Below are 27189 nucleotides of genomic sequence, written 5' to 3'. Positions count from 1 at the left end.
CTCAGGTTTGCTGACGGTGAGGTGATTGTTTGCTTTACATGTCAGTTCCCCCTCATGTTTGTGTTTCCTTCTGGCTCTCCCTTTTAGTTATGATGTCATAGTTAGTCCTGCCGGAGTCTCTGCTTGCACTCTACAGTTAATATACATTCACATTATACATTGTGTGACTGTGACCATACCTAACTGCCATCTCTCCTCTTCTTCTCTTTCCCCCCCTCTTTCTTTTTCCTCTCTCCTCCTGTCCCCCCCTTTCACTCTTTCTCTCTCTCTCTGTCGAGCTACACATGTTGTTTCTGAGCTGCCAGTGATCCAGACTCCCTCTGCCCTCCGGACCTGTCTGACCCATCCTGGTGCCCCGCTTCTGGCTGAAGATCTCGTCACATGGATGCCCCGTGTGTCTCTCTGGGATGCGTCTGGTGTCTGGGAATGATTCTCTCTACCTAGAAAATGGTTCTGGCCTTGACTGGTGTTGGCAACTGTTTCTCTGGGGACTTGACAGTTTGATAGTTCATGACTGGAACTTCTTACAAGTCTACCTGGGTCTTCAATAACTACCTGGACTCCATATTAACATCAATTAACATCAGCTATTATAGCTGAACTGCCTCCCACCCTACACACTGTATAAATGCAGATCATTTACTGCTTTTTGTTTCACCCAAATGAGGATGGGTTCCCTGTTGAGTCTGGTTCCTATCAAGGTTTCTTCCTATTACCATCTCAGGGAGTTTTTCCTTGCCACTGTCGCCCTCAGCTTGCTCACCAGGGACAAACTGACCATTTTGATTCATACAAATTCACATTTCATACAAACTTAAATAATTCTTTTGACTATGTAAAGCTGCTTTGCGGCAATGAAAATTGCTAAAAGCGCTATACAAATAAAATTGAATTGAATTGAATTGAATTATTCACCTGTTCACTCATGCACAGTTGCACCTACCCCGGTACCCTGTAGACCGGACACTCACACACTGCACAGTTGCACATACATTCACATTTGCACACTTCCTGGACATTCCATTTATTTCCATTTCCATTTTTATTTTCATTTAAATTGATTGCTATTTTTGTCTACATTTGTACAGATAAGTTTTTATATTTCCTATATATTTTTTGAAAATGTTTAATATTTTGTTCTATTTTCTTACGTTTCTATAGCTAAACTTACTCTCATTTTATTCCACTATTTATTTCTTGTTAATTGTTTCTACATTTTTTTATGTCACAGGCATTTCACTGCATATCGTAATTTGAATTTAGTTCTGGTAAAATGACTACGAACACATCTGCTCGTCTTACATTCATTGACCAGTAGGGGGGGTTTGTGTGCCAATGAAGCCTGGAGAAATGAACCCTTTGTTGAACCGATTGGCTGAAAGGCTTCGGAGATCCACGAAGCTTCATTTCGCCTGTTCTGAGGTGATTCATTTCGCCCACTGCACGCCGGGATACAGGTCATTTTTCCACTATATGTTCAGTAAATGTTTGTTTTAGTGCTGTTTTGATTTGTATTTTAAATGTTTATGTATCACACATTTTCTCAGCACTAAATTCTAACTCACTCTCTCTCTCTCACACACACACACACACACACACCTGATGAAATACGCTGCCCTTTAAACGGAGCCGAGTCGGTCACGTGGTCTTTGAGTCATGTGATAGTCAGGGCCAATCAGCGGTCAGTACGGAGGTGCAGTGGCGTGTGCTGTGTTTCTGACACACTCGGGTTTCACTGCAGCGTCGCGCGCTTCATCATTATCCTGTGTTTCTCACCACACACACACACACACAGTGAGTAACAACACACTCTGTACACTGTACACACACTCCAGCTGGGAGGATTGGAGCTGAACAGCAGCATTACTCACACACACACACACACACACACACACTGCCTATGTCCTAATGTTTACAGCATGACGTGCGCGCGCTCGTGTGTGTGTGTGTGTGTGTGTGTGATTAGTATCAAACAGGAATGTTTCCATAATACACTTGTAGTTTAGTGCTAACGCTATGGCATGTGTACACAGAGCAAAGTTAAAGTGTGTGTGTGTGTGTGTGTGTGTGTGTGTGGTGGAGGGGGGGGGGTAGAGGTGATTATTGTGAGTAAATGGGGCTAAAAGTTTTTCTGTCAAATTAAAGCTAAAATTAATTGTTATGAGGGATCTGTACAATTAGCATAAAGGGCTAAGCTACCTCTATAACTCTTACTCAACACACACACACACACACACACAGGCCTGTCACTGAACTCTAATACTCATCTCTGGCTGTGTGTGTGTGTGTGTGTGTAGGACAGGAGTCGACGCGTATTGTTTACCATCTCGCTAATGCTAATGCTAATGAGCTTCTGTGCCCATCAGTGACATTTACTGACATTAGCACGTTAGCATGTTAGCTAATCAGTGTTCTCTACACTTCACAGGTCACAGATCAGATTTTATTTCCACGAGTCCTGTTTTGTGTGTGTGTGTGTGTGTGTGTGTGTGTGATAAAGGTACTGGTTCCTATGATACCAAAACAGTTTACATATAAATAGCACTGCATCTTTATTCTATACACACAGATTCTGTTTACAGCTCAGTATCAGATATCACACACACACACACACACACACACAGATACACTGAACTACACAGTGTGCTCACTTCAGCTGCTCTGTTAGTGTATTATATTTGGTGTGTGTGTGTATACTGTTTATTTATAGTGTTTGTGTATTCTGATTATTTTTACTGTTTGTGTGTGTGTTCTGCTTGTAGGTGGAATGTGTGATGGAGTTAGTTTGGTTGCCATGGTGATGCACTGGAGGGGTGTGTGCGTGCTGGTTGCAGTGTGAGTGTGTGTGTGTGTGTGTGTGTGTGTGTGTGTGTGTGTGTGTGTGTGTGTGTATGATGCTGCGGTGGACAGTGTGTTTAGACGGTGGCCCCCGCAGGGTGAATCACGCCGCTGTGCCTGTGGGACATAAAGTCTACTCCTTCGGAGGTTACTGCTCAGGGGAGGACTACGAGACGCTGCGGCAGATCGACGTGCACATCTTCAACACCGGTACCTCAACACCTCACACCGCGCTCGGTCCGACTCCCATCTACTCACACCGCGCTCGGTCCGACTCCCAACTCCTCACACCGCGCTCGGTCCGACTCCCAACTCCTCACACCGCGCTCGGTCCGACTCCCATCTCCTCACACCGCGCTCTGTCCGACTCCCAACACCTCACACCGCGCTCGGTCCGACTCCCATCTACTCACACCGCGCTCGGTCCGACTCCCAACTCCTCACACCGCGCTCGGTCCGACTCCCAACTCCTCACACCGCGCTCGGTCCGACTCCCAACTCCTCACACCGCGCTCGGTCCGACTCCCAACTCCTCACACCGCGCTCGGTCCGACTCCCATCTACTCACACCGCGCTCGGTCCGACTCCCAACTCCTCACACCGCGCTCGGTCCGACTCCCAACTCCTCACACCGCGCTCGGTCCGACTCCCAACTCCTCACACCGCGCTCGGTCCGACTCCCAACTCCTCACACCGCGCTCGGTCCGACTCCCAACTCCTCACACCGCGCTCGGTCCGACTCCCAACTCCTCACACCGCGCTCGGTCCGACTCCCAACTCCTCACACCGCGCTCGGTCCGACTCCCAACTCCTCACACCGCGCTCGGTCCGACTCCCAACCCCTCACACCGCGCTCGGTCCGACTTCCAACTCCTCACACCGCGCTCGGTCCGACTCCCATCTACTCACACCGCGCTCGGTCCGACTCCCAACTCCTCACACCGCGCTCGGTCCGACTCCCAACTCCTCACACCGTGTGTGTGTGTGTGTGTGTGTGTGTGTGTGTGTGTAATTAGAATCAAACAGGAATGTTTCCATAATACTCTTGTAGTTTAGTGTTTAGTGCTAATGCTAACGCTATCGGCATGTGTACACAGAGCAAAGTTAAAGAGTGTGTGTGTGTAAGTAAAAGTTTTCTGTCAAATTAAAGCTAAAGTTAATTCTTATGATGGATCTGTACAATTACCATAAAGGCTAAGCTACCTCTATAACCAACACCTCACGCCGCGCTCGGTCCGACTCCCAACTCCCCACGCCGCGCTCGGTCAGTAATGATTAATTCGTTACAAACCCTAAACATTAAATCTCACAGAATAAATATAAAAACTGTCTGCCTATTCTATGTGTGTTTTATTCTGTTTACTGAGTAATAATAACTTGTGTGTGTGTGTCAGTGTCTTTGCGGTGGACGAAGCTGCCTCCAGTGAGGACAGGAGGTAGGGAACACACTCGTGAAGTGCCCTACATGCGTTACGGACACACGGCCGTGCTGGTGGAAGATACCATCTACATTTGGGGTGGGAGAAACGACACAGAGGGGGCGTGTAACATACTGTATGCCTTTGAAGTTGGTGAGAGCTAACACACACACACACACACACACACACACACACACACACAGTTACCTGGTCCAGGGTGGTGAGTCATACATAGTACGATATGATTTATGTTTAGTTTTTTTATACATAGCACATTGGTAAAAAGAAAAAACTATATAAGCAGTGTTATCTACAGTTTAGTTGACAAAATGGTTTTGTGGCTCCCGGTGTTTTCTTTTCTGTGGGAAATGGCTCCAAATGGCTCTTTCTGTGTTTAAAGTTGCTGACCCCTGCAATAGAAGATAAGTACAAAATATAAAATAAAAAAAAACTTTGCTGTGCAAACATAGAGAAAATGCTAAAAGTTTGGTGCTGCCTGTCTGAGGTAAGTGTTAAAGTCCCCCGCCACAATAAGCACAGCGTCCCGGTGCTGTGGCTGGTGCTGTGTGAGTGCCTCATGCAGCTCGCATAAAGCAGTGAACGTGTCCGCTTGTGGTGGAATATAAACAGCGTGAGATGTGAGAGGAACAACGCTAATGCTATTGCACCAGCTGTAGAGAAGAACCCTGGCAGCTGGATGGCGTGGTCCGTACCACTGGGTTCAGCCATGTCGCGGTGAAACAGTGGAGATTGCAGTCCCTAATGTCTCTTGAACTTTATCCTGGCCCTGAGGTCATTGAGCTTGTTCTCCTGTGACTGGATAGTGGCAAACAGGATGCTAGGCAGAGGTGTTGTTAATGTGTTTGAATGGTACTAAATGTGCTGGAGGGTGTGTGGCCTCTCATGGTCAATTTGGCGCCAGTGAGGTCGGTTGCCGTCGCTACTGCTTTGATCTCTTTTACTTTGTTTTTGTCTTTTAAGTAAATTTTTTGTATTGAGTGCATTAGGTACAATAGAGATACTCATTTCTATTGGTTTACAATGTACTCGCAATTAGACATATTTAACTCCAAATCTGAGCTGGCCAAGTGGGATCCTAAAGAAGAACAAAGGATGCAACGCGAAGCTGCGGCCCCGAGGGAAACGAGCCAGCATCAGGAACAGGCTGAGGGCAAGTGCACACCGCACACCTCTGCCTAGCATCCTGCTTGCCAATGTCCAGTCACTAGAGAACAAGCTCGATGACCTCAGGGCCATTTGGGAAATCCGACCATGCCGCCATCTTCCTCATGCCAAAATATAAACAAAGGCTCAAACGGTTCAGAGGGAGGTCGCACGCTGTATGGGCCAATCGATGGCCGCGCTACAGGACGCACTCGATGACAGAGACTGGGACATGTTCCGGAACAGCATCACATGTTTACGGAAGCGGTTGTGAGTTTCATCTGGAAACTAATGGATGAGACCGTACAAAAAAACAACCAACAGACCATTTCCCAATCAGAAGCCGTGGGTGGATAAAACCATCCGCGACGCGCTGAGATTTTCCACCGCTGCCTACAACGAGGGACTTGCGTCGGGGGACATGGACCCGTACAAGGCTGCGTCATACAACATTCAGTGACAGAGGCGAAGCAGCGCTACGGGAGGAAACTAGAGTGACGGCTTCAACAGAATGACTCTAGGAGCCTGTGGCAGGGAATAAGAACAATAACGGACTAAAAAGCACCAACATCCGGTATGACGAATGCAGATCTCAAAAATTACATAAATATACCTACATATATATAGCTCTCCCCTCTTTTGTTCTCTCTCCCCCTCTCTCTCTTCCCTCTCTCTGTCGAGCTACACATGTCGTTCCTGAGCTGCCAGTGATCCAGACTCCCTCTGCCCTGTCTGACCCATCCTGGTGCTCCACTTCTGTTTGGGGATCTCGTCACATGGATGCCCCGTGTGTCTCTTTGGAATGTGTCTGGGGATGTTTTCACTTTACCATAAAGACGGTTCTGGCCTCAACTGGTGTTGACAGCTGTTTCTTTGAGGACTTGACTTGGCTGCAGTTGCTCAATAGTTCAAGATTGCAATTGTCTCCAATAACTACCTGGACTCCATATTAACATCAATTAACATCAACTGTTATAGCTGAACTGCCTGCCATCTAACACACTGTATAAATGCAGATAAATCCCTGCTTTCTGTTTCACCCAAATGAGGATGGGTTCCCTGTTGAGTCTGGTTCCTCTCAAGGTTTCTTTCTTGCCACACCAGGGAGTTTTTCCTTGCCACTGTCACCCGCGGCTTGCTCACCAGGGACGATCTGCTCATCTTGATTCATGCACACTTACATTCCATACAAACTTAAATAATTCTTTTAATTGTGTAAAGCTGCTTTGCGACAATGACAATTGTTAAAAGTGCTATACAAATAAAATTTAATTGAACATAAGACCTAACGCTCACACGCTTGCACATTTTGCATATCTCAGGACTGCAACTTTTACTTTTTACTAGAACACACACATGGGACATTTGCACACTGAACTTTAACTGCAACCTTGCACATTATCTTGCCAATATCTGGACACGGTTCTACAATGCACTACATTACATTTCTAATATATTTCATTTTACTATATATATCTTTCTATTTTTATTATATATTTTTTTACTTCTTTATATTTCTATCCTGTTCTAATATTTTATTTTCATTTTTATTTTTATTATTGCTCTATATTAGGTAAGTTTTTTAATTCTCTTATTGTATTTTTTGTACTAATGAGGTCAACAGCACTTATATAAGCATTTCACTTCATATCATACTGTGTATGACTGTTTATGTGATGAATAAAATTTGAATTTGTTGAATAGGGAGGAGCAGGTGAGAGGACGGGGCCATGGGCAGTAATTACTCAGCTGAGTTACTGGAGTAATAGAAGAGCTCTTAATGCAGCTGTGGTGTTAACGTGTGTCTGTGTGTGTGTCTGTGTGTGTTAGGCAGTCATAGGTGGTGGACACCGAAGGTCACAGGGTCAGTTCCTGGAGCGAGAGATGGACACTCTGCGTGTGTCCTCAACAAAGACATGTACATATTCGGGGGATACGAACAACTGGTGGGTCCCCATACACTCTTTCTCTCTCACGCACACATGCACGCACACACACACACACACACAAAAGTTTTGAGAATTACATAAATATTGGAAATTGGAAATGTTGCTGCTTAAGTTTTTATAATAGCAATTTGCATATACTCCAGAATGTTATGAAAAGTGATCAGATGAATTGCAGAGTCCTTTTTTGCCATGAAAATTAACTTAATCCCAAAAAAACCTTTCCACTGCATTTCATTGCTGTCATTAAAGGACCCGCTGAGATCATTTCAGTAATCGTCTTGTTAACTCGGGTGAGAATGTTGACGAGCACAAGGCTGGAGATCATTATGTCAGGCTGATTGGGTTAGAATGGCAGACTTGACATGTCAAAAGGATGGTAATGTTTGAAATCATTGTTCTTTCATTGGTAACCATGGTGGCCTGCAAAGAAACGCGTGCAGTCATCATTGCGGTGCATAAAAATGGCTTGACCGGCAAGGATATTGTGGCTACTACTGTAAGATTGCACCTAAATCAACAATTTATAGGATCATCAAGAACTTCAAGGAAAGAGGTTCAATTCTTGTTAAGAAGGCTTCAGGGCGTCCAAGAAAGTCCAGAAAGCGCCAGGATCGTCTCCTAAAGAGGATTCAGCTGTGGGATTTAAGTGCCACCAGTGCAGAGCTCGCTCAGGAATGGCAGCAGGCAGGTGTGAGCGCATCTGCACACACAGGGAGGCGAAGACTTTTGGAAGATGGCCTGGTGTCAAGAAGGGCAGCAAAGAAGCCACTTCTCTCCAAAAAAACCATCAGGGACAGATTGATCTTCTGCAGAAGGTATGGTGAATGGACTGCTGAGGACTGGGGCAAAGTCATATTCTCAGATGAAGCCTCTTTCCGATTGTTTGGAGCATCTGGAAAAAGGCTTGTCCGGAGAAGAAAAGGTGAGCGCTACCATCAGTCCTGTGTCACGCCAACAGTAAAGCATTCTGAGACCATTCATGTGTGGGGTTCCTTCTCATCCAAGGGAGTGGGCTCACTCACAGTTTTGCCCAAAAACACAGCCATGAATAAAGAATGGTACCAAAACACCCTCCAACAGCAACTTCTTCCAACAATCCAACAACAGTTTGGTGAAGAACAATGCATTTTCCAGCACGATGGAGCACCGTGCCATAAGGCAAAAGTAATAACTAAGTGGCTCGGGGACCAAAACGTTGAAATTTTGGGTCCATGGCCTGGAAACTCCCCAGATCTTAATCCATTGAGAACTTGTGGTCAATCCTCAAGAGGCGGGTGGACAAACAAAAACCCACTAATTCTGACAAACTCCAAGAAGTGATTATAAAGAATGGGTTGCTATCAGTCAGGATTTGGCCCAGAAGTTGATTGAGAGCCCAGTCGAATTGCAGAGGTCCTGAAAAAGAAGGGCCAACACTGCAAATACTGACTCTTTACATAAATGTCCTGTAATTGTAGATAAAAGCCTTTGAAACGTATGAAGTGCTTGTAATTATATTTCAGTACATCACAGAAACAACTGAAACAAAGATCTAAAAGCAGTTTAGCAGCAAACTTTGTGAAAACTAATATTTGTGTCATTCTTAAAACTTTTGGCCACGACTGTATACGTATGTTTTGTGTGTGTGTGTGTATTGTATTATACATACACACACACACACACACAAAACAAAGGTTATTAAAGTGTCTTTGTGCACTGGTCCAGGATGTAAATGTAAACATGTAGTGTGGATGTGAAGGTAGGTGTGCGTGGAATTGTCCATAGTGTCCATGGATGTAAAAAGATTGATTGATTGATCAATTTTGAAAAGATTGTATTAGTTCTACAGTTGTGGCCAAAGTGTGTGTGTGTGAGATATAGATTTATATATATATGTATATATATACACACACACACGCAACACACAAAACCCCTTTAACTACACACAACTGGTGGTTAACATGCATGTCAATGGTATCTCGTGTGTGTGTGTGTGTGTGTGTGACAGGCTGACTGTTTCTCCAACGACATACACAAGCTGGACTCTCACACTATGTGCTGGAGTTTAATAAAAGCTACAGTAAGTAACAGTGTTAGCTTAACTCATAAGCTCAGTACTACTGTGTAACTATGGTCAAGTATGGATTTTAAATGCTTGTGTGTGTGTCACAGGGAACTCCGGCAAGGTGGAGAGATTTCCACTCGGCGACAATCATCGGCACCAAGATGTTTGTGTTCGGGGGACGCGCTGATCGCTTTGGGCCGTTTCACTCGAATAACGAGATTTACTGCAATAAGATCCGCGTGTTCGACACCGAGACCCACTGCTGGCTCAACACGCCCACCAATCAGATCCAGCCCGAGGGACGCCGCAGCCACTCGGCCTGTGAGTGCTCCACCTCCTTCACACACAGATGGGCGGGGCTTGTCCTACATCGCAGAGTTTAACACGATTTCTATGGTTACCCTAAACACCACCACACTGCTAGCGTAGACTGCTAATGGTGAGGGGTAACATTCGTGAATTTTGCTAAAGCTAACACAGTGAACTGCATCAGTGTCTCAGGTTTAGTTAGTGTGTGTGTGTGTGTGTGTTTGTGTGTGTGTGTGTTTCAGTTTCGTATAAAGGAGAGCTGTATATCTTTGGAGGCTACAACGCTCGACTGGACCGGCACTTTAATGATCTGTGGAAGTTTAACCCAGGTAATACACACACAAGAACATACACACGCGAATACACATGCACATAAGAACGCACACACACCTAAACATACACACACACCCCCAAACATATATATACACACACACAACCATATACACACACCCCCAAACATATATATACACACACACAACCATATACACACACCCCCAAACATATATATACACACACACAACCATATACACACACCCCCAAACATATATATACACACACACCCAAACATATACAAATACACACACACATTCAAATATACACATACAAACACACACACATTCAAACATACACACACACACACAAAATATATATATATATATACAAACATGTGGACGCATACAAAAAACTTATAAACACACACACACGCGTATACACACAAATATGAACAAACACGATCACACACAAACAGATCTACGAACACATGCGCATACACACACATACAGACACACAAACGCATGGACACGCAGCAACTACACTTGAGAAAAGGATGCAGTTCACTGTGTTAGTAAGTCCTGTCCACTAGATGGCGATGTGAGTGTATAGTGTGTGGGTGCAGTGCGTGAAATGTCCACCAGATGGCTCTGTGTGTGCGTGTGTGTGTCAGTTTATCATCTATATACATTTCACTGTGATTAAACTCTTACACTCAGTATAAGTGAACACAAGTGAGTTTCTGTGCCTTAGATCTGTCTCACACACACACTAACGTATATACAAACACGCACACACACACTAACATAAACAAACACACACACTAACGTATATACAAACACTCACACACTAACATATATATATATATATATATATATATATATATATATATGTACATACCTACACACACACAAACATAGACACACACTCTTTATGTGCAGAAGTGTAAATATTAACAACAACATACACACACACACAAACCCGATTCCAAAAAAGTTGGGACACTGTACAAATTGTAAATAAAAACAGGATGCAATGAAGTGGAAGTTTAAAATTTCTATATTTTATTCATAATACAACATAGATGACTGATCAGATGTTTAAACTGAGAAAATGTTCATTTTAATGAAAAAATAAGTTGATTTTAAATTTCACGGCATCAACACATCTCAAAAAAGTTTGGACAAGGCCATATTTACCACCGTGTGGAATCCCCACTTCTTTTTATAACAGTCTGCAAACATCTGGGGACTGAGGAGACAAGTTGCTCAAGTTTAGGAATAGGAATGTTGTCCCATTCTTGTCTAATGCTCCAAATGTTTTCTATGGGTGAAAGATCTGGACTGCAGGCTGGCCATTTCAGTACCCTGATCCTTCTCCTACGCAGCCATGATGTTGTAATTGATGCAGTATGTGGTCTGGCATTGTCATGTTGTAAAATGCAAGGTCTTCCCTAAAAGAGACGACGTCTGGATTCGAGCACATTTTGTTCTAGAACTTTGATAGAACCTTTCAGCATGGATGGTGCCTTTCCAGATGTGTGAACTGCCCACGGCACACACACTCATGGAACCCCATACCATCAGAGATGCAGGCTTCTGAACTGAGCGCTGATAACAACTTGGGTTGTCCTTGTCCTCTTTAGTCTGGATGACATGGCTTCCCAGTTTCCCAAAAAGAACTTCAAATTTTGATTCGTCTGACCACAGAACAGTTTTCCACTTTGCCACAGTCCATTTTAAGTGAGCCTTGGCCCAGAGAAAACACCTGCTCTTCTGGATCATGTTTAGATATGCCTTCTCTTTTGACCTGTAGAGTTTTATCAGGCAATGGCGAATGGCCCGGTGGATTCTGTTCATCAACAATGTTTTCTGGAAGTACTCCTGAGCCCATGTTGTGATTTCTATTACAGTAGCACTCCTGTATGTGATGCAGTGCCGTCTAAGGGCCCGAAGATGACGGGCATCCAGTATGGCCTTCCGGCCTTGACCCTTTTGCACAGAGATTGTTTCAGGTTCTCTGAATCTTTGGATGATATTATGCACTGTAGATGATGATGATCTTCAAACTCTTTGCAATTTTTCTCTGAAAAACTTTGATATTGCGCCAATATTTTTCACCGCAGCATTGGGGGAATTGATGATCCTCTGCCCATCTTGACTTCTGAGACACTGCCACTCTGAGAGGGTCTTTTTACACCCAATCATGTTCGAATTGACCTAATAAGTTGCAAATAGGTCCTCCAGCTGATTCTCATATGTGCATTTAACTTTTCCAGTCTCTTATTGCCATCTGTGCAAACTTTTTTGGAATTTGTAGCTCTCATGAAATCCAAAATAGGCCAATATTTGGCATAACATTTCAAAATGTCTCACTTTCAACATTTGATATGTTATCTATGTTCCATTCTAAATTAAATATTGAAATTTGAAACGTCTACTTCATTGTATTCTGCTTTTACAAATTGTGAATACAGTTTCCCAACTTATTTGTACATCAGGATATACAGTGGGGCAAAAAAGTATTTAGTCAGCCAGCAGTTGTGCAAGTTTTCTCACTTAAAAAGACCCTTAACACTAACCCTAGGCCTGTAATTTTCATTATAGGTATACCTCAACTATAGAAGACAAAATAAGGGAAAAAATCACATTGTAGGATTTTTAAAGAATTTATTTAAAAATTATGGTGGAAAATAAGTATTTGGTCATCTACAAACAAGCAAGATTTCTGTCTCTCACAGACCCGTAACTCCTCCTTTAAGTGTCTCCCAGGGGTGATAGCGTTCCGGCGTACTGTGTTTGTGGGGGGGAATTTATTATTCTTTTTTAATCAGGTTCGTGGATATTGATCTGTCATTTCTCTAGATCTGAGATGCGCAGCTGATAGAGAAGGAACAGCCAATCAGCAGTAGTGTGTGGATATCTGTGATTGGCTAGTTTTGTGGCAGTTTTGTAACAATGGACAAAGTTGAGCGAGCGTACAGGCAGAGTCGAGCGCGCACAGGAAATAAATGTTGCACGCACATGCAGGCAGGGTTGAGCGCGCACAGAATCGAGTAGTTGCGCGTGCGCGGAGAACATGTTGAGCGAGCAGGGGAGACACCGCACGCGCAGAATCGCTCAGAATTGTGGCAGGAATATAACGCCATAATATTCCACCCTCAATGACCGATTGTGTGACTGATTTAAAAATTCGCTTGTGCTCCTTAATTGCTGAGCTTGACCTATCATTTAATATCGCCCACCCACTCGTCACTTTATGTAAGAAATTAGCAGAGGATAATCAATTAGTTACTCAATTCCTGTGTACTTTGGAGTACTATTATTGCCACTTTCTGACCTGTCTTGGTATGGCTGTAGCATCTGTAGCATTAACTTCCAGTGATTGTACTAAGATGGGCTAATAATGTCAATCTAGGCACTGAACATAATGAGAAGAAAATGCTGTGTTTTCTTGAATAATACTGGGGGCATAATGCAAATATGAAAAGAGCCACTTGACAATAATGATGATCAGGGGTATATATAGGCTTTTTATATATTTGGGCCCAGGGGCCAACAAGTTATTTGTTAAAAGTGCGTCGCACACAGAGTACCCCCACCCCTACTCACCTCGAGGGCAGAGAAAAAAAGTTCAGCCTCAGGAATTTTTTCCACTATCAGCCCTGGTCTCCTCTGGCCACTCGTTACTTGTATTAATGGAATCTGGTTGAACTCGTTATCAGTATAAAAGACACCGGTCCACAACCTCAAACAGTCACACTTCAAACTCCACTATGGCCAAGACCAAAGAGCTGTTAAAGGACACCAGAAAAAAAACTGTAGACCTGCACCAGGCTGGGAAGACTGAATCTGCAATAGGTAGCAGCTTGGTGTAAAGAAATCAACTGTGGAAGCAATTATTAGAAAATGGAAGACATACAAGACCACTGATGATCTCCCTCCATCTGGGGCTCCACGCAAGATCTCACCCTGTGGGGTCAAAATGATCACAAGAACTGTGAGCAAAAATCCCAGAACCACACGGGGGCCTAGTGAATGACCTGCAGAGAGCTGGGACCAAAGTAACAAAGGCTACCATCAGTAACACACTGCGCCGCCAGGGACTCAATTCCTGCAGTGCCAGACGTGTCCCCCGCTTAAGCCAGGACATGTCCAGGCCTGTGTGAAGTTTGCAGATGAATATTGGGAGAATGTCATATAGTCAGGTTAAATCAAAATAGAACTTTTTGGTAAAAACTCAACTTGTCATGTTTGGAGGAGAAAGAATGCTGAGTTGCATCCAAAGAACACCATACCTACTGTGAAGCATGGGGGTGGAAACCTGCTTTGGGGCTGTTTTTCTCCAAAGGGACCGGGTCTGTGTAAAGGAAGCATGACAATGATCCCAAACACACCGCCTGGGCAATGAAGGAGTGGCTTCATAAGAGGCATTTTAAGGTCCTGGAGTGGCCTAGCCAGTCTCCAGATCTCAACCACATAGAACATCTTTGGAGGGAGTTGAAAGTTAGTGATGTTTTGAAAGCCCCAAAACATCACTGCTCTAGAGGAGATCTGCATGGAGGAATGGACCAAAATACCAGCAACAGTGTGTGAAAACCTTGTGAAGACTTACTGAAAACGTTTGACCTCCGTCATTGCCAACAAAGGGGATAGAACAAAGTATTGAGATGAAATTTTCTTATTGACCAAATACTTATTTTTCACCATAATGCAAATACATTTTTTAAAAAGATTTTCTGGATTTTTTTGTTTTACTTATTTTGTCTCTCATAGTTGAGGTATACGTATGATGAAAATTACGGCCTCTCTCATCTTTTTAAGTGGGAGAACTTGAACAATTGGTGGCTGAATAAATACTTTTTTGCCCCACTGTAATACCCGTGAGTGTGAGCGCATATGAGCGTGTGTGTAAGCGTGTGTGAGCATGTGTGTGTGTGTTCGTGTGCGCTCTTCATTCCCTGATTGTGAGACTGTAGTTGATGTTGAAGCCCAGCTCAGGTACAAGAGCCTGAATTCACAGCAGCGTCATAAACACTCTGAGGGATGTCACAGTAATACTCAATACGCTTCTGTGTGTGTGTGTGTGTGTGTGTGTGTGTGTGTGTGTGTGTGTGTGTGTGTGCGCATACGCGTGCAGAGGCGTTTTGCTGGAAGAAGGTGGAGCCGAAGGGGAAGTTCCCGTGTCCCCGCAGACGGCAGTGCTGTTGCATTGTGGGAGATCGGATCATCCTGTTTGGAGGGACCAGGTACACGAGCGCGTACACACACACATGTGCAGTGATACTTGAGATATCTCTGGGAGGTGTGTGTGTGAGATCAGGATTAAGGACAGAACAGGGTGTTAATGGTGGTTTTAGTGGTGTGGATCAGAACAGGAAATCCTCTCTCAGCCATCACTTCCTGTACACACACACACACACACACACACACACACACACACACGCATGTTCAGTGCCCTAGAGTGATTATTATTTCTCTTTTATTTCTGAGGTGACGATAGTTGTTTAGCTTCCTTCATGTTTATATGTTACATTGTTGTTAGAGTGTAACTCGTCTACACACCGTTTCTGTGTGTGTGTGTGTGTGTGTGTGTGTGTGTGTGTGTGTGTGTGTGTTTGCTCAGTTTCTATTATAGTTGGGTTTTAACAGTTTTAGGAAGTAAGTATTTTTTTGTGTGTGTGTGCAGTGTTTGTCCAATAATGAAAAAAAATATATAATGCACTTTATATTTGAAGCAAATCTCAAAGTGCTACAGATTAATTCGACCCGAAGCTCTGATAAAAAGTTAAGTTTTAAAGACCAGATTTAAAATCATCAACAGTCTGTGGCGTCCTCAGATACTCGGGGAGATCATTCCACAGTCCAGGTGCAGCGGAGCAAAAAGCCCGATCTCACATAGTAAGAAGTCTAGTCTTAGGAGGTTTCAAAAGATGTACTGATGCAGAGCGGAGGTTGCGTGTAGTCGTAGGGGAAGTAATAAGATCTTGTATAAGCGTTTGAGGTGGGGAGGGACGTCCCCATAGATGCACTGGTGGGTAAAAAGGGCCACCATGTAATCAATTCTGAATGAAACATGGAGCCAATGAAGAGATTTAAGTGTGGGCGTAACATGGTGGTATTTATGTGCTCGTATCAGGATCCTAGCAGCACTGTTCGGAATATACTGCAGCTTTTGAAGGATTTTTCCAGAAGTCCCAATGAGAAGTGCATTGCAGAAGTCCAGCCTGGAGGAGACAAACGCATGGACTAACTGTTCTGCATCTGCAAAAGTGAGTGCTGGACGCAGTTTAGCAATATTCCTGAGGTGGAAATAAGATGTTTTACACAGATGTTTGACATGAGCCTTATACGTCAGATGTATGTGACATGTGCAGTGTGTGTGCAGTGTGTTGTGGGTGTGTGTGCGGCGTGACGGTAAACAGACGCGTGTGTGACGTGTGGTTCTGTAGTAAATAAGAGTTAAAATCGTTTGTGAATTGCTGTAGTGCAAGAAGTGCAGCTCTCCAACACACACACACACACACACGCACACACACTGACAGAGTTTTGAATGGTTAGTGTTGTGGTGTTAATGAGGTGTGAGTGTGTGTTTATTTTCATCAGTATGTTTGTGTTTTTGTGTAATTGTGACTGTGTCATCTCTGTGTGTGTGTGTGTGTGTGCGTGCACAGGGGGGTGGTTAGTTGTGTTTTGCTGAGAAAGTGCAGTATGATACAGAACAGACACACACACACACACACACACACACACACACACACACACACACACACACACACACATGCATGTTTAGGATCTTTACCCAGAGCAATAATCTGAAGGTGATAATGGATGGGCTCAGTGACACACCATAAAGCTGTGTGTGTGTGTGTGTGTGTGTGTGTGTGTGTGTGTGTGTGTGTGAACATTGTCACCTTTGCTTCAGGATGCTCTTCAGGTCCATAAAGCCTCATTTACACTCTGAGGAAGTGGTAGAGTCATTCCTCTGTGTGTGTGTGTGTGTGTGTGTGTGTGTGTGTGTGTGTGTGAGAATGAAAGCAGGAAAGATAAGTTGTGATCGTTTCTTAAGCAGACTTATTTCAGTAATAAATGATAGTTAAACCTTTATCGTGCCATTACTGTGCGCACGCACACACACACACACACACACACACACACACACACAGTTGTAAGTGTTATTATTACAGTACAGTTTGTTACACTCAGTGTTCTATTACTAATTATGACGTCACTGTAACATGATGATGATAATACACACACACACACACACATTTTGAGAAAGTATGCTGTCAGAGCAAGTCTCTGGGATTCAGATTAGTGTGTGTGTGTGTGTGTGTGTGTGTGTGTGTGTGTGTAAACAGACCTGCTGAGCTGCAGAGAGGCGTGAAATTCTCCTCGATTTATGAGCACATCACCCACACCGGGAAACACGACACTCTGAGCACAACACACACACACACACACACACACACACACACACACTGTGGTATAAGTGTATAATTTAGTTAGTGGTATTGAGTGTGTGGCAGCGCTGTTTACTTTCCTAATTTTATTTTTCCAACAAAAAAATTAAGGTGTGTGCGGCATGTGTGTGTTAGAGAGAGATGTGGGCAGTTTCTGTAAAACTCAAATTAAAATTCAAATGTTATTTGTCACACACACAGTCATACACAGGACGATATGCAGTGAAATTCTTATACGACCGCCAGTGACCTTAAAAAGAAAATAAAAAAAAAACTTATAAGAAATAAATATTAATAAAAAGAAATACAAAAGAAAATAATTTTAACTAGTAAAATAAACTGTACAAATAAGGGTATAATAAAAATATTACAAAATATAGAAATATTTTGGGGGAAGGGGAAAAAAAGTATATATAACAATTTTAAAGTGGCAATGGCTGTGCAAATATGCATGAAAAGTGACTTAAGACATGTGCACTGGTTTCAGGTATATAAATATGTATTGCATGAATGTGTCCATGATTGTCCAGTCAGTGTTTAAAAGACATTAACTCCTGTGTGGTGTGATTGTGATTGAGAGACCGTATCGCCTGCGTGTAGAAGCTCCTCCTCAGTCTCTCTGTGTTGGTCTTCAGGGAGCGGAATCGCTTTCCTGACCTTAACAGAGAGAACAGTCCATTGTTGGAATGGCTGAGGTCCTTCACTATCTTCCTGGTCTGCACTTCCATGGTGCTGTTTCCAAACCAGGCCGTGATGTTTCCCGTCAGGATGCTCTTTATGTTACAGGAGTAGAAATTCCTGAGCACCTTAGAGTGCAGTCTGATGTCTCTCAAGCGTCTGAGGTGGTAGAGACGCTGCCGGTCCTTTTTCACCAAGATGTTGATGTGACAGGACCGTGCCAGGTCCTGCGTGATGTGAACACAGAGGTATCGGCAGCTGTCCACTCTCTCCACTGGGCTCCTGTTGATGATGGGGGTCTGCTAGTTCCTCAGTGAACACAGGTGCTAGCTGGTCTGCGCAGGCTCTGAGGATACGACCTGAGATGCCGTCTGGTCCTGCTGCTTTCCTGGTGTTCACTCTCCTGAAGGCTCCTCTCATGTCTTACTCGGTGATGAACACGTTTCCGGTGCTGGCAGTGTCTTCCTGTCTGCAGCTGTTAGCGCCGTTAGCATTAGCGCCGTTAGCATTAGCATCGCTAGCGTCTTTAGCTGCAGCTAAAAAAAAAAGCTCGTATTTCTTTTTTACTAATATTTATTCCATATATATAGCTTTTATTTTATTTTTAAGGTCACTGGCGGTCGTACAAGCATTTGAATACACACAAGAATACACACACACACACATACACACACACACCTGGTGTGAAGATCAGACTTAATAAAACAGCTCCCCCTCTCACACCTGCCTGTCATCACATTTAATATAAACACCTGACACTGACATCACCTTCAGATGAACTGCTAACACCAAAGCTACACACACACACGAGCGCACACACCCTGGATCAGAGCAGTGTGAGAATTGAACATCAATACTGTGATTAATTGTCTTACACACACAACAGTCTAAGTTGACACACACACAAGCAGTGCCCGTTTTTCCACTGCGTGTTGTCTACACTCCAGAAGAAATGTCCAGAGCTCAGTTTAAAACTCCATGTCTTGGAGTGTGTGTGTGTGTGTGTGTGTGAGAGAGAGAGAGAGAGAGAAGCCCAATAAAACACCACATCAGTACGCTCATCACCAAACACTTAATGTAAAGAGTGTGTGTGTGTGTGTGTGTGTGTGTGTGTGTTTATTTGGTTATAAGTTGTGGAGAAAAAGCCAGAAGTGAGTGTGACACACAGACAAACGCACGGATTTCACTTTGATTTATTACACAGATATAATACAGATCTCTCTCTCTTTAGTTTCATTAACTTTATTGAAAGAGTTTTATTTACGTATCTGAATGACTATGTATGTGTTGAGAGTGATGTAATGATATGATGTAATGATATGATGATGTAATGATATGATGTAATGATGTGATGATGTAATGATGTGTAGGTGTGTGTTAGGATCAAAGCAGTGAGAAAATAAACCCTCAGCAGAGTGTCACACACTGATACAACATAAACCCACACCATTCACTCTATATACGTCTGTGTGTGTGTGTGTGTGTGTGTGTGTGTGTGTGTGTGTGTCCATCTGGACAGAGATGATAAGCTCTTCCTCAGGAAGTTATACTGCACACTGATGATTTCCTGTGAGGAAGAGGAAGAACTTCACACACTAATGATGACACACACACACACACACACACACACACACACACACACTTGGACACCAAGTAGTTTTAAGGCAAACCCCCCCCCCCCCCCCGCCCAACCACAGATGTACAAGTGTGTGTGTGTGATAAATAATAAACTGGAGCCCAGTGCTGCTCTGACTGGAGACCAGGTTCTCCTCCTCTCTCTCTCACACACACACATACACACACAGTCTCTTGGCTGCTGCAGGTTCTCACTGGGCCGAGCTCACTGCACCAGTCTCATACTGGGAGGAAGCAGAGAACAGACTGGTAACGTAGTGTGGGAGGGAGGGAGGGCTGAGAGTTTTTAGTGTGCAGTGTGTGTGAGACACGTCCAGATAAGTACAGACCCCCTGACACACCATAAACTCTGTGTGTGTGTGTGTGTGTGTGTGTGTGTGTGTGTGTGTGTTGGGGGTTTTAAAGCTCTCACTGATACAGCGTGGGTCGTGTAACACAGACGACTCGCTGCTCAGTGGGAGGCTCATAACCCCCACTACACCCCCACTACACCCCCACTACACCCCCACTACACCCCCACTACACCCCGGCCAGCCACGCGGGACCCCGTGCCCCATTTCACATCTAACGGGCTCTTTTACTGCCCTGTGTGTGTGTGTGTGTGTGTGTGTGTGTGTGTGTGTGTGTGTGTGTGTGAGAGAGAGATCAGTTGGTAACTCTGCGCTACTGGTGGTGATAGCGTTATCACTCTAATCCACATTGATCTACTTATCCATGCTCAGATAAAATGTGTGTGTGTGTGTGTGTAGGTCTGCATTGTGACATTTTTATTGTGAAATATGCCTCTAAGTCCACAGAGCAGTTTAGTTCTTACTTCTCAGGCTGGAGTGTTATCACGTTCCTCTCGGAGTTCCTCGGCTCAGGAAGTTCTCCAGGACATCACGGTTTCCTGCTGAACCCACCGAGTGTGTTTTAATTTATTTAGATAGAGGAACAAAATCGGGGTGTGTGAGGAGTGGGGTTGGTGATGGTGTGTGTGTGTGTGTGTGTGTGTGTGTGTGTGTATTGGGATGTTCACCATCAGCTCCAGAAGTTCAGACTGGTCTCCACTTCAGGTGGCTTCAGGAGTTTAGCAGGACAGTGTTTGGAGAAGAGCAGTGCAGAGAACACACACCCCCACATACACGCCTGTGAAAAAGTATTTGCTCCTTATGGTATTTATTTATTGCATATTTGTCGCACTAACATGATTGAGATCATTAAACAGATTTTAATATTACACAAATATAAGCCGAGTAAATACAAAATGCAGCTTTTAAATGATGATTTTACTCATTAAGGGACAATCTGATCATTTCATACATATTTTCTCTCACGTTTTAAACTCATTTTAAAGCTGCTGTGCGACACTGCTGTTAAAAGCGCTGTAACAAATGAAATGTAATGAAATAGAATTTTAAGGAGTAGAAAGCTGTCTAACCCCAACCCTACCTGACCCTGTGTGAGAAGGTTCTTCCTAAGGCTTTGGGACTCCAGTGAACCGCGGTGAGAGCGGTGATGAAACTCTCCCAGGACGGCGGGTCTCACACGAGTTACTAATATAATAATAAACTAATATGGAGGGAAAAATCAGGAAGCCAATCGGGGCAAATACTTTTTCACAGCACTGTAGCTCTAGAGTTCCAGATGTTGCTTTTTCGAGCCTCACCTGGCAGGTAAACTGAGGGAGGGGAGGGGGGGGGGTTATGGGGGGTCAGGGGGTTGTGAGGTCGGTTCTCTACAGTCCGGTACAGAATCCACTCGGCCGGTGTGTGTTTGTTTGTCCTCACTCACCTTTAACATTTTAACTCACTGTGTCTCTTCTCTCTCCATCTCAGCGCTGATGGTGTTTTTCTAAAGCCTTTTAACCTGTGTGTGTGTGTGTGTGTATGTATGTGTGTATGTGTGTGTGTGTGTGTGTGTAATGAGTTCACCAGCTGTCCCTTGGGGAAACACACTCTCACACTCGTGCTCTTAGCCACTCTTAACCTCTTTACACACTCACATGTTTATTTAGGAAAGATTAGGAGCGTAAAATCCCTACAACCAGAGAGGCGGACAGACAGACAGATGGAAAGATTGTGTGTGTGTGTGTGTGTGTGTGTGTGTGTGTGTGTAAGCGATGGAGAGAGAGAATAAGATGGTCATGGGGTGGCAGGAAATGCCAGATTGCAGTTTCTCCCTGTCCATCTTAGGAGGATCAGGAGGACGTGTCTCTCCACACGGGTCATGCCAGGTGTGTGTGTGTGTGTGTGTGTGTGTGTGTGTGTGTGTGTGTGCGCGCGCTTGTCCTGTTGACACTCAGTTGAGCAGTGTTCTTCCTCTGCAGCAGATCCAGAATGTAGTTCCCCCCACACACGTCTCCATAACTCCACTCCGTCGCTCCTCCATGTTCTTGCTGCATCAGATTTAAAACTTAGATCCTCACCTGTAAAGCCAGGAGCAGACCTGCAGCGTTACCACGTGCCCGCTCCACACACCCCCCTCCACACACACCCCTCCACATGCGCCCCACTCCCTCTGTCTCTAAGGGAACATGGAGGACCTGCATCAGATCTCTCCTCTGTTCCTCAGATCTTCTCTTCTTGGTTCTGTTGTTTTGAGGTGTTTTGTTTGGCTGTGGCTGCTGTGCTGTAACCTCACTGGACACTTCATAGAAAAAACAGCGATGTGTATAGTGTATCGCTTTTCAGCCTGAACAGATGCACACTGCCAGTCTAAAGTTTGTACACCCCTCTCTAACCCCATGGTGGTTCCTCATCTTTATTTCTCTCTACACTGTAAAACAATACTGAGGGCGTTTATTATCCAAAACACACAATAATCTCCTCTGAACAGTTGATATTGAGATGTTTATCTGCTCCTTCTGCTCTGTGAAGCTTCAAAACGCCTCTAATCTGAGCTGCTGGTTGTTAATTGGTGATTTCTGAGGCTGGTGACTCTAAATGAACTTCTCCTCTGCAGCAGAGCTCAGTCCTGGTCTTGTTCTCCTGGGAAGGTCTTCATGAGAGACAGTTTCATCATCATGGAGCTTGATGGGTTTCGACACGATACTGTTCCTGTAGGAACTGCTCCAGAACAGCTGACCCTCATGTCTTAACATAACAACTAACTGATACTTAATCACCTGATAGTATAAGTTTTATTTCATAGTTAAAAAAAAACATTATTGTTCTAGAATGTAGAAATTAACACAAAACAAACCAAACAACAGTTTTGGTCCATATCACCCAGATCTACTGCTGATTAACACCACCTGCGTGTGTGTGTGTGTGTGTGTGTGTGTGTGTGTGTGCGCTCACAGCAGGAGAAAGTTGTTTTAACACCAGTGTTGAAGTCTGAACTGATAAATAATCAGTAAACAGACGAGCGATTGCGAGTTTCAGCGTCACCGCGGATCAGAAACACAACCGCTTTCTCCTGCAGCCGAGTAACACACCCACTGTCTGTGTGTGTGTTTATTGTTTCATTAATGCGTGTTGTGTGTGTGTGTGTGTGTGTGTGTTTGCAGCCCGTGTGCAGAGCAGGGAATGGGTGATGAGTTTAACCTGATGGATCACTCGGATCTCTACATTCTTGACTTCTGTAAGTGCGCACCACACACACACACACACACACACACACTCCATTTCTGTCAATGTAAACCTTATAATGTTACATAAAATACAGGACATTCCACCAGTAAGAGCAGAGTGAAGGTGTAATTAGCAGAGTAATAGCACAGTTTTGCACACACATTATGGGTGACAGGGTTTAAAAGAGGACAAATTGTTGGTGCGCGTCTCGCTGTGGACTCAAGAGGAAGCTGCTTAAAGGGATGTCTGGGTGCTGACCCAGATTGTATCCAAAGAACATAAAACCACGGCTGCCCCACTCACTGCAGAATTAAACGCACCTCAACTCTCCTGTTTCCACCAAACTGTTAGTCTGGAGCTCCACAGGGTCGGTGTACACGGCCGGGCTGCTTTAGCCAAACCTTTGGTCACTCGTGCCAATGACGAACGTCGGTTTCAATGGTTCCAGCAGCGAGACTCTTGGTGCGTGGACAATGTGAAACATGTATTGCTCTCTGAGTCCACCTTTACTGTCTTTCCCACATCCGGGAGAGTTGCGGTGTGGAGAAGCCCTAAAGAAGCGTACCACCAGACTGTAGCATGCCCAGAGTGGAGCATGGGGTGGATCAGTGATGGTTTGGGCTGCAATATCATGACATTCCCCAGGCCCAATACTTGTGCTAGATGGGCGCGTCACTGCCAGGGACTACCGAACCATTCTGGAGGACGAATTTGTGCTGTATTTGCTGTAAAAGGAGGTCCTACACCATACTAATGAATTACTGTGGTCTAAAACCAGACGTTTCAGTTTCATAGTTCAACCCCTGTAGATTACAGCATAGTAACATCATTAAACCCCATGTGAATGTGGTGGTGAGGATTCAAACCCCACAACCACCAAGTTGCCACTGTTGGGCCCTTGAGCGCGGCCCTTAACCCTCAACTGCTGAGATGTGTAATGAGATAAAAATGTAAGTCGCTCTGGATAAGAGAGTCTGCTAAATGCCTAAATGTAAATGGAAGTGAACTGGCTGAGATACAGACAGCTGTGTGTGTGTGTGTGTGTGTGTGTGTGTGTGTGTGTGTGTGCGTGTGTGTGTGTGTGTGTGTGTGTGTAAGTTAAGGAAAGAAAGAAAAAGAGAACACACTTATACGTTTAAAGTGAAGCTGGTTTTTATTTCAGTTTTTGGATCAGATTTTTTCATTTTTATATTTTAGGTCCAAATTTGAAGACTTTATGCAAATTAGCTGTGATTCAGTACAGTCTGGAACAATCAGGACTGCCACACGACATCAGGTGGGAAACACACACACACACACACACACACACACACACACACACACCTATCTTCATACAGACACTAGACTCACACACTATGTGCTCCACAAAGGTGTGTGTGTGGGGGGTGGAGTGGTACAAGGTAATTGGGGAAGGTACAAGGTGATCATCACTAGTGTGAGACACACTTACTCCCTGTGTGTGTGTGTGTGTGTGTGTGTGTGTGTGTATGGAATAGAGAGCTAGAGATAACAATCTGAACCTCAACCCTTGACCTTTCATCAGGTCAGAGTCAGAGATCAGATCAGATTGCACGCATGTGCGCGCACACACACACACACACACACACACACACACACACACACACGCAGTCTAGAACTCTCCTATAACGCCACTGAATATGATGTTTATGATGATGTGATACGATGGTGGTGATGTGCCTTGTGGACGCTGAAACAGCAAGAGATCACCAACTCTCACACCGAACTACATTACCCACAATGCACCTAAACATTAACCCTTCACTCTCTCACACTGCTGCACCACCATGTCTCGGCTTTTACACAATCTGTGTGTGTCAGAATGTGTGTCTGTCTGTCTGTCTGTGTGTATCTGTCTGTGTGTGTGTATCTGTCTGTGTGTGTGTATCTGTCTGTGTGTGTCTGTGTCTGTCTGTGTCTGTCTGTCTGTCTGTGTGTGTTTGTCTGTCTGTGTTTGTCTGTCTGTGTGTGTCTGTCTGTCTGTGTGTGTCTGTCTGTGTCTGTCTGTCTGTCTGTGTGTGTTTGTCTGTCTGTCTGTCTGTCTGTGTGTGTTTGTCTGTCTGTGTGTGTCTGTCTGTGTGTGTCTGTCTGTCTGTGTGTGTCTGTCTGTCTGTCTGTCTGTGTGTGTTTGTCTGTCTGTGTGTGTGTCTGTGTGTGTGTCTGTGTGTGTTTGTCTGTCTGTGTGTGTCTGTGTGTCTCTGTGTGTGTGTCTGTCTGTGTGTGTGTCTGTCTGTGTGTGTCTGTGTCTGTGTGTGTGTCTGTGTGTGTGTCTGTGTGTGTGTCTGTCTGTGTCTGTGTGTCAGAATGTGTGTGTATGTGATATTAATGATTACAGTTGTTGTTGTTGTTATTGTTTACAGTGTGCATCAGTTTAAACCTGATAACCGAGTGTTCTCTTATTCAGTGTAAATTGTGTTTCCTGTAGGTGGGAACTGGCTGCTATGACGACCAACAGCACCATCAGCCGGCCCATCTTCTCATCTCATGGATAAACACACACACACACACACACACACACACACACACAGAGACAGTGTTGGAGGATGAAATAGTTTTTTGACGCTGAAAATTAAACCACTTTATTCATGCTGTGTTAATCTGTTTATTTATCATGTGTTAATGCGGCTAGTAATTTGTGTGTGTGTTTGTTTGTGTGAGAGAGATTGTGTGTGTGCTAAATAGTGCGTGTATTAATGATTGGGTTGGTGTGTGTACGTGTATGTGCAATAATGCGCATGTGAGTGTGTGTTTGTGTGTGTGTGTACTTTGTGTTTTAATTAGAAGGCAGTGTCCCTAAAGGCAGCATGTTGTTGCAGCACTGCTGCACTTTTGAGTGATCGAGGAACCCTTTGAGGAACCTCCTGCTCTAAGGAGGTTATGTGATGTTCTCTCTGTAAGCAATCCCATAATAATCAAGCTCAGCGCTAACAGGGTTCATCGCAATAGTTTCACTTCTGGATCTAATTGTTGTGGTTAATGTAGATCTGTTCATTCAGCCTCCTTTAATGCATGGGTTGGTCCTGGTTGGTCCTGGTTGGTCCTGGTTAGTCCTGGTTAGTCCTAGTTAGTGTGTATGTGTGACTGAGTGAAGTGCAGTTGACATTTATTAGCAGTAAAGTCCTGATGCTAGTTACAGAGCCATGTTTCAGTAAAGTAAAAACCTCAGGAGGGAATAAAACACTAAATGCGAAACACTGAAGATGCCGATCAGTTGATCAGTGAGAGACGGAATAAACTAATCAAGCAGTAGTTAGGCCGTTAGTAACCTCTTTGCTAATTTGTTTTAAAAGCTAAGGCAGGTGGGTCTGAGACTTGAGCGAGCGCTAATGCTACAGAAAGCAGATGCAGGCGAAATCAAAAGGTGTAAAACATGAAGCTAAACACCCGTAGTCAAATACTGTGAAATATGACGATGGTCAGTTTTAATATTAATGGGTGATGTAATATTTAGATTACAATCCTGGTCATGAATATTAATCGAATAGAATAAGTAAGTATTGAGACATCAGGATTATGGGATTGTTTTCCCCGAGAATAACACAGACGTAGATACAGGGTCCTTAATACACACGTAAACATTGACTTTATATCTGCATCAGCGTGCTGCCCTGGCGGGGGCGCTGCCGAGGAGACGCCAAGCTGCGGCGACGCCCTTCTGATTATTAGCACACGACTAACAGACACGAGGAAATAGTTTGTCTTAATTTTTATTGATTAAATGTATGTAAATAAAGGTTTCTGTAAACAGCTGTGTGTGACATTAATGTGTGTGTGTGTGTGTGTGTGTGTGAAAGAGAGACAGAATCCACCTGTTGAACCATTTTCCTGCAACCTTAAACTTCAACCCTTA

At 44.2% G+C, this 27189-nt stretch overlaps 1 protein-coding gene across 3 annotated transcripts; it reads left to right on the top strand.

Annotated features, from left to right (window-relative positions):
- The first annotated feature begins 1400 nt into the window (after positions 1-1400).
- On the top strand, positions 1401-27088 carry klhdc3 (kelch domain containing 3). 3 transcript variants are annotated; one of them, XM_053502142.1, is made up of 11 exons: positions 1401-1457; positions 2763-3048; positions 4233-4409; positions 7251-7366; positions 9357-9428; positions 9521-9734; positions 9965-10051; positions 15132-15240; positions 23258-23331; positions 24519-24597; positions 25765-27088. In XM_053502142.1, exons 2-11 carry the CDS (start codon positions 2892-2894, stop codon positions 25829-25831), a joined length of 1152 nt encoding a protein of 383 aa, XP_053358117.1. In that variant the 5' UTR covers positions 1401-1457; positions 2763-2891; the 3' UTR covers positions 25832-27088. The 3 variants fall into 3 exon arrangements, with proteins under 3 accessions (XP_053358117.1, XP_053358116.1, XP_053358118.1); XM_053502141.1 differs by lacking the exon at positions 1401-1457 and adding an exon at positions 1672-1794; XM_053502143.1 differs by lacking the exon at positions 1401-1457 and adding an exon at positions 2632-2663.
- Positions 27089-27189: the final 101 nt, after the last annotated feature.

Source organism: Clarias gariepinus, chromosome 8 (assembly GCF_024256425.1).
Source record: "Clarias gariepinus isolate MV-2021 ecotype Netherlands chromosome 8, CGAR_prim_01v2, whole genome shotgun sequence".
NCBI classification, from domain to species: Eukaryota; Metazoa; Chordata; class Actinopteri; order Siluriformes; family Clariidae; genus Clarias; species Clarias gariepinus.
The sequence above is the reverse complement of the archived record's forward strand: the minus strand, read 5'-3'. Positions and strand labels throughout refer to the sequence as shown.